Genomic DNA, 8663 nt, shown 5'->3' with positions numbered 1-8663 from the left:
TTATGGTCAATTTTAATTATAAAATTGATCAAATATTAAATATAAATTAAATATATAAAAAAATTTAAAAATAAAAATATATATATAAAAAAAAAAGAAAAAGCTCGCGAGCCTGGTGAATAGACACAATTGAGCTCAAGCTCAAAGTCGAGCCTCGCGAGCCGGCTCGACTCATCTGCCACGCCTAACTTTAATCTATATATATCCATTCATTTTATTTTATTCATTTTAAGCTTCGCGAGCCGGCTCGACTCATCTGCCACCCCTAACATTAATCCATATATATTCATTCATTTTATTAAAATTAACATAAATGAATTAAAAAAATTTAAATATATACAGAGATCAGCAGTGGACTATTACTAATACCAAGTAATTTTGAAAATAAGCTTTTTTCCTATTTTCCAAAGAAAAAAACAAACTACAAAAATGAAATAGGAAGAGGAGGGCGAGGGGCAGAGTGAACACTGAACACCCCTCTTGCCTTCCAAATTCTTCCATCCCCATTACTTTCTCTACTCAAACCCGGTACTAGGGTTTCTGTTTCTCTCTCTAAAATTATGCATAAAGCTGGATAGAAATTCAGCTGTGACGCAGATACGTAATTAATTTGTTTATCTCTGCTTATTTTTCTTAAATTTCCTGAAAAGCCGGCGTATTTTGGCTGGTCGGCTGAGAGAAGAGGAGGAGATGGCAAAGACGAAGCCAGGAAGAAAAGACCTCGATTCTTACACTATTAAGGGCACCAACAAAGTCGTCAGACGTACTTCCATTTTCACTCTTGCCGCTACTTTATTTGTCCTTGATTGTGTTTTTTCTTTTTTTTTTTTTCTTTTGTTTTTCTTTTTTGGGTGTTCTTGTAAGTTCTGGCGTCAATGCTTAACTGCCCAGCACTTGTTTTGCTACTTTGAGTGGTGTAAATTCGATCTTGATTTTGTTTTTTGGCGTGGTTGGTTTTGATATACTGACTTATGCGCCCTGTCACACACGTCCGAACACGGACTCATTTTGTTTTGCTAACTTCGTCTTTCACAATGTGGAAGTGTAATTGAGTTTTGGAGATGATTAGAATTGATATTGCTGGCTTTTCCGCCAGAATTTTGTGCAAATTACCATGTCCAGCCTTTAAGTAATTGGTGTGATATGCACTTGACATGAAATGAACGGAATGAACTTGGCTCCTTCTAAGCTCATTGATTATATCTCTACATCCCACAGGAATGCTACTGGTTCTGCTAGAATTTGGCGATTGAAGTTTTTTGTATGTTTTTCGCGTCTACCGGTCTTCCACCTATATTGTCTGCAAAACATTAGGTATTTTGTAAAATTTAATGTTTTAGGAAACTAATTCGGGAACGTACAATATGCATGTGTTATGTCTAGGTGCCACATTATCTGGGTGTCTAAATTCAGTTAATAATCTAGAATTATATGCTCCACCGTGCATTTGACCATGTCAATTTCATGCTAACATCCAAATTGTGTATATTCCGTATAGTTCAGTTGAGATGAACTTTTGCAGTTTGCTGGACTAAGATATGTGGGTGTTTCTGTAGCGGGGGATTGTGTTTTGATGAGACCCTCTGACTCAGACAAGCCCCCCTATGTGGCGAAAGTGGAGAAAATTGAGGCTGACCATCGGAACAATGTGAAAGTCCGTGTAAGGTGGTACTACCGCCCTGAGGAATCCATAGGGGGTCGCAGGCAGTTCCATGGTGTGAAGGAGCTGTTCTTGTCAGATCACTATGACGTGCAGAGTGCCCACACTATTGAAGGCAAGTGCATTGTGCACACATTTAAGAACTACACAAAGCTAGAGAACGTGGGTGCAGAGGATTACTTTTGTAGGTTTGAGTACAAGGCTGCAACTGGAGGCTTTACTCCTGACCGTGTTGCTGTGTGAGTCTCACTTTTAGAATAATGAAAATTCAGATGGATACTGAAAATACAGAGAACATGATTTGTGTATCTGATGTTGGATCCTCTTTTTGATTTTGTGATTTTGAAGGTATTGCAAGTGTGAGATGCCTTATAACCCTGATGATCTCATGGTGCAATGTGAAGGATGCAAGGACTGGTATGATTCTTCTGATCTATATGCAATGATTCTTCTGTTCTGTATGCAATGAACACTTGATTATGTCTGGTATGAAAGTGGGATGTGAAAGATTTAGATCCGTTCATTTAGTTTGAGTTAGGAATACGATGCTACATGATGAGTTCTTCAGTTTTCTGTCATCCTTAGGCTCTGGATTTGTGCTTCTGAGATGTTCTCCTTCATTTTATATTTTTTTGCTTTCTCTTGGCCAAGCCACACCTCATTGGTTCAATGTTTTTAAAACCAAACAGATGTAAAGCCAAAGAACCAACTAGGTTATTGGGTTCCTGGTTAGAGAGGTTGGATCACTTTCAAAGAATTGGTTACTGGAAGATGTCATATATATAAATATCATATCTATACGTATAACATATGTATAAGTAATATACACATAAATATAATATTATCACCTCAAAAATGAGCTTATGTGATATCCAGACATCCAATAATTCAACAAGAAAGAAGAATTATCCTACAAATCAAAAGAAACTCAACTAAAATTGAAAGAAAAGGAGAAATAAAGTGTGGGAACTACATGCACCACTTGGCGTTAGGTTTAAGACCAGGAAGAGGACTTTTCTCTTTTCTTTATTCATTTCAGCAAAAATTAGGGTCAAACCAGTTCCCCAGTTTTTTATAAATTGAGTCCACACATAAAAAAGAATATCATATCATCTACAATCAACTATTTCATTCCCTGACCAGCTGACCTTATGCTTATACCTTAAATTCCATTTTCCACTTCCACATAATAGTAAATCTAATTGCTACTGAGATTTGAGAAGAAAAAGATGCGTATCAACTCCATCTTCTTCACTGTCATTCCATCAAGAGACCTAGCAATTTTCATCTAGAAAGTAAATAGAGGCAATTCCCCATCATAGCAATGATTTCCCAACAATTTGATGGATTTGGAAGTGTTCCTACTTAGTACTATGATGAAGACACATGTGCCATTGAGTGGTCACCAAATTCACATAGAACCTAGAAAGAGATATATCAGAAAAAATTTGCATGGCCTAGTTTTACTTTAATTTATATATTTTTTTAATTTCTTCTTTTTGCCAAGTTCTTATCAACTAATTGTCTTAAGAATGCATTATTTATCCTCTCTGATAATTTGCTTTTTTCTTCGATCTTCTATTTCCTGTTGGAATTAGAGCTTGGAGTGTATGTATAATGTAGTTGTTTTTCCATTGGTGTTGTGAAAATTTCAACTCTTCCTTGACTTACTGGTGTTAATTATTCTTGCAATGATGATTTAAATTTTTAGCCTCTTCGATCTTCCAGTATGATTGTCAATTGGAGCCCAGAATTATGAGTTTTTGTGCAATGTTTGTTTCTCTTTTTGGCTCAGCTTGAAAATTGGATAGAATTGTGCAATGCATTTGTCTGCAATATTTCCCCCGATTTGTGTCAACTTAAAAACACCCCATATTATTTTTTTCTCCCAGATTATTTACCCATACTTGTACATTCTTATAAATACAAGTTCATATGTAATTAATTGAGTATACATGAATATGCATGCATATGTAAATATTTGTTTGTACATAATTTTTTCTTCACGCTTTATCCACTGCCATATTCTATTTGTAAAGTTCATGGCATGTCACAGTTTCTATTTTGCCCTGATATAAGTCCATATATTATACACCATCTACCAGAAAATGTTGGTCTAGTTTGAGGGCGTAAAGTTTTAGATAAGAGTTGAAAAATATAGGTTTGTGTTTTTTAAATTATTATTCTTTAAAGTAGTGACTGAGAGTTAGTGATACCACATCATTACTTTAACTGAAAGGATAATCTAGGAGAAAAGTTTCTGTTTTTAGGAAATGTGTTAGGACATCCTAAAATAGGAATCAAGAATGATGAATTTGGGATGCAAGATATATTATTCACCAATCTTTCACATATTTAATAGACTTAAATACAGTTTTTCTCCCTCAAACTATGGGCCAGATCCCATGAGCCTCTTAAACTATTCAATGTAACACTTTCCTTCCTTAATTTAGTTATCAAGGCTTTGACCAAGCAACAGTGCTGACATTTTTCTGAAATTTACAAATTTATTTTCGACATGTAAAAGTATTGTTAATATGACAAAATTTCCCTTGTTTAATTGCAAAAAAATGTTTATAATTTTCTGGTGTCCAAAATGTGCACACATGCACTACATTTCCTACATTTACATTTTATTTCAAAAACTATCAATGACATTGACATTTAAACATGATTGTTGTGAATTTAATAACCAATTGATATTTTTTTAAATTAAAAGGCAATTGAACAAATCAATTGTAGAAAAAACTCTAAATAGAATAATTAGTGCTAAAATATTTAAACCCAAATAAATCCTGAAATTGGAGCAGGAGATAAGGTAGTATTCTGCATACGTCGGCTAAATGCTGAAAATGGGGTCTAAAACCCCTTGCAGCCAATTCATATGTCTATATATAAGGAAGTGAGCAGTATTTTATCAAACAAAAAGTTTCAATGGCTGTATAGCGGTTTAAAGCAAAAAATCCATGCCACCTCATTAAATGTGCCTCTACTATATAATTATATTTTACATGTCATCAATCAAGTTATTATCTAAATAACTTTTTTGGAATAAATTGTGAGCGTGAGAAACTAACATCTAAGCATATATCTTGGACCACAACAAAATTATTAATATTTTTTCTGCAATTAATGAAGGGGTGTTTTTTTATATAAAAATAATATTTGTACATCTAGAAGGATAAATTTATAAATTTCATTAAAATATTAACCTTAGTGGGTCAAAGCTTCGACTGTAGTAGACGGAAAATGTTACCTTGGTAGTTTAGAGGATACATGCAATCTGGCTGATAGTTTGAGGGCGGCAAGAGTATTTAACTCAGTAAACTTATATAATAGTGAACAGTAAACATGCATAAAGAACACAAGGTTTGACATTCATAGTTCTTTTGCCCCGCATCTTTAGGACCAAACATAACTTACCTCAACCAGCCTAAGTTCTAACGTATTCATAATTACAAAACTAAACATCTACTTCAAATATGCGCAGTGCAAAACACCATGTAATATCTGCATTAGCCACCGAAAGTTGGTGAAAATCTTTTCTAAAAGAGAAACTGGAACTGCCTTGGTTTCTGAAGTGTACTGTGATTCAGAAGCTATACTATGTTTCTCAACAAGTATTTGTGCTTTCTTCTGTGCTACTCATAAAGCTTTAGGAGCTGGCTGGCAAAAGTGCTGCAAGATTTTTGATTTGGCAGTAATCTGAAGTTTTAGTTGGCAACACTGGTAATTACCTTAAGACTGTGAACTGAGAAAAGAATCCATGTAGCTAACCTCAGAGCATAGCGTAACAATGCGAGTTTTACCTAATTGACATTTTGCTATCTCAAGGATGTGAGCTTAATGGTTAGGCACTTTACTTTCATTTGGATATGCGGTGAAAGAGAATTTGGTGTCTATTTATTAGACAAAATATATCTTTATGATCCTTTGTTTTTTTCTTTCCACGCAATTCTTGTGGGTTTTCTTGATGTAAGGATAATTAGCTATATTTTATTTACCTTGATGTAACATAATATTTTAAGTTTGCTTCTGAAAACCTATATTGAGAGCTCATATATAATGCATCTTCTGTTTGAAGGTTTCATCCTTCTTGTATGGGTATGACCATTGAAGAAGCAAAGAAATTGGACCATTTCTTGTGTTCTGATTGTTCATCTGATGATGACACCAGAAGGTCTTTGAACTCGTTTCCAGTATCACCTGCTGCTGCTGAGGAAAAGGTACACTGTCACATTTAACTGCACTAATGATGAAATAATATATCTAGGATGTGAGACCTTGTTACGTTTGAGTATCACATTATGATTTAAAGTTGAACGATCACCTGGCTTTTCTTTTTGTGTTAATTGGATTTAGTTTATTTAGAGCTTTGAACACATCATGCTTTTCTTGAAGCTCTAGAACTGAGCCAGATTGGTCAAAGTGATTAGGTGCAATCTTTAACCTGAAAGAAGAAAGGAGTGATGGTGATGGACATTTTTTTAGGGGCATTAGTCTCATTGGGCCTACTCAACAGAATATTCATTGGGCCTCACCTAGGGATACCAAAAAAAATCATGTAGAGTTTTACCCATTAGTTTTTTGTGTTAATTTTTATTTTTACATAATTAGTTTCACAAAATGAAACTTTTGAAATTTAGACTTGCGTGTTTGGTGAGGATTGCTTCATTATTTTCATGTGAATTTTATCAAAGTATCAAAACAATGGAAATATAAATAAATATATATAATATAATGATTACGCAAAATTTGAGAATGTTTAGATGCTAAGTAAATCTAGTCGATTGATTTCTAAAAGTTTACAAATTAAAAAATTCAATGATTTTAAGTCAACGGGTAAATTGGTACTTTGGGGTATTAAACCTACCCATACCTATGGATATTGTATGGTGTTGGATCCTACGCATACCTATGGATATTTTAGGTTATTGGATTGTACGCATACCCACCCATTCATTTACTTTCACTGGGTCTACAGTAAGGTGTGGTCTTCTACCCATTGGGTTTGAGTATGGGTATGGGAGATTTTTTTTGGGGTATGGATAGGGTGATCTCTCTGACTAAGCACCTAACAACCACTTAGTAATTTTATTATTTCCAAAGGTTAACTTGGTCATATTCAATGTTTTTTTTTCATTGTTAGGTGGAGCCAAAGCGCAGAAAGAGGTGACAAACTGGTGTGGATGCATCATGAGGTTGTACCCCTTTTCTTGCATACTAGCTCCAGTATTGTTGTTGTATTGTGGAATTGTACAGTGCAGAGAGATACTGAGCTTGAAAAAAGCCAGAGGCTTTTCCTTATCTAAAGCAACTTTGTTATCTATTAATGCATATCTGCGCTGACTAAGAGATTACTACTTGTCTTGTCTTCTGTTAAACTACTAGTGTGACAGATACTGCCAAAATCAATGGAAATTGTGTTTGTTAGGATGCAGAACCAGTAGATTGCATTAGCTCCTTTTCTGAGAATCCGAAAGCATATTTTGAAGATGCTAATTGTTGTCTTTCATGTGCCTTTCCCTGTGTTTTTTCTCTTGGGGGCACAAAGTGACCGGGTCTAATGACTTGTTATGTTGCAAGAGTTCCATTACTTACTCATATAACAGATGCAGATGCCAATATGCATGCATAAGAATGATGGATTCCCAGACTGCCTCAAGGTTGTCGTAGATTTCCATTCTTGCTGTATCTTGTTTGCTAAATAGTACAACCCGGTTGCTCTTACAGTTCACTTTTGAAACTATTATGACATTGTGTAAGCTGGTGTTAATTTTGTGCTCAACTTCCTTTTGTTCGGCTGATCATTAACGCTGTCTTAAAACTATTAGACTCTTACTCCATTGTTATGAGTAGCTGCATTGAGATCTGGGGAGGTCCTGGGTAAAATCTCATGACCAACGGTGTCCAAGAATCTGACTGTAATCCAACCTGGAATGAAGCATAAGTGAGTTTCTTGTTTGTTTAGTCTCTGGGAAGTCAAACTTCCCCAGGTAGTATGAATAATTCTGTATTTGCGATCCTTCAAATTGACCTCCAACTGCACTTATTCGACATTGGCGACAATATGTTTGGATCTCGAATTTTAGTGAAGGATACACTACATGAAGAATGATTCATCTTCTTTTCTCCCCTTACTATGAAAAGCTTTGTGGTGTAGATTGTATGTCCTTTTCTAACTAGTAAGGTGCAGGAGTTGCGCCGGGATAATTAATATCAATCTTATTTTTATTATTTTTGACAAAAAATAGTTATAAGAATTATAAACGTATTATACGTTTTGAATTATTTTGAAAAATATAATTTATTTATTATCTCTCTTGAGATCTTGATAACTATTATTGTCAAGTTATTTGCTTCCTACCTATTTAGTTTTTTCTATCTCTTGTGAAATTTTATTTTGAACTCGTCATATGTTATGTGTACAAGTTATGACTATTGAGAATATATTTCATCTTATTTTCGTTCTTTGTTTACAAATGTTTTTATTCTATCGAAAGGTCTACTAATTTAGTTACACGAACATTTATATATTTGCAAAATTAAATCAAAGTGTTTTGAGCTTATATAAAGAATAATTATTTCTTTTTGCATCATTATATCGATAAGTCGTAAATTGATGATACAATAAATTTAATTTATTAAGAAGAGAAGATAATTAAAAGTATAAAATCATGGATATTGTTTGAAGTATAAAAGAGGTCAACAACCATATATAGTTTGTCCCTTCACATGAAAAATGTAAATAAATATTAGGTAAATTTATTTCGATACTTGAATTTTACTATAAGTATCATTTGTAATCAAGTAAACACAAATGGCTCAACTGGTAATTGAGTTGTACCATTAATATCATTTTGCTATACAATTGATATTTTTTATTTATTTTTTAAGAAATAACCATTTTTCCCTTAAATTTTAAAATAAATAGTAAATACAGTTAAGAAAAAATTGAATAAAATATCAATTAATATATTTCATCTTTATTTTGGCCCTTCTA

At 33.7% G+C, this 8663-nt stretch overlaps 1 protein-coding gene across 1 annotated transcript; it reads left to right on the top strand.

Annotated features, from left to right (window-relative positions):
* Positions 443 to 7093, top strand: LOC105178568 (chromatin remodeling protein EBS). The gene is made up of 5 exons (XM_011102062.2): positions 443 to 763; positions 1557 to 1899; positions 2009 to 2077; positions 5745 to 5886; positions 6810 to 7093. Exons 1-5 carry the CDS (start codon positions 691 to 693, stop codon positions 6834 to 6836), a joined length of 654 nt encoding a protein of 217 aa, XP_011100364.1. The 5' UTR covers positions 443 to 690; the 3' UTR covers positions 6837 to 7093.

This window comes from Sesamum indicum, linkage group LG16, assembly GCF_000512975.1.
Source record: "Sesamum indicum cultivar Zhongzhi No. 13 linkage group LG16, S_indicum_v1.0, whole genome shotgun sequence".
Taxonomy (NCBI): domain Eukaryota; kingdom Viridiplantae; phylum Streptophyta; class Magnoliopsida; order Lamiales; family Pedaliaceae; genus Sesamum; species Sesamum indicum.
This window is presented reverse-complemented; position numbering and strand designations above follow the sequence as displayed.

Coding starts and splice junctions, on each gene's coding strand:
- LOC105178568 (XM_011102062.2), top strand. CDS start 691: ATGGCAAAGACGAAGCCAGGAAGAAAAGACCTCGATTCTTACACTATT. Junction 1,900..2,008: donor ACTCCTGACCGTGTTGCTGT/GTGAGTCTCACT, acceptor GTGATTTTGAAG/GTATTGCAAGTGTGAGATGC. Junction 2,078..5,744: donor TGTGAAGGATGCAAGGACTG/GTATGATTCTTC, acceptor TTCTGTTTGAAG/GTTTCATCCTTCTTGTATGG.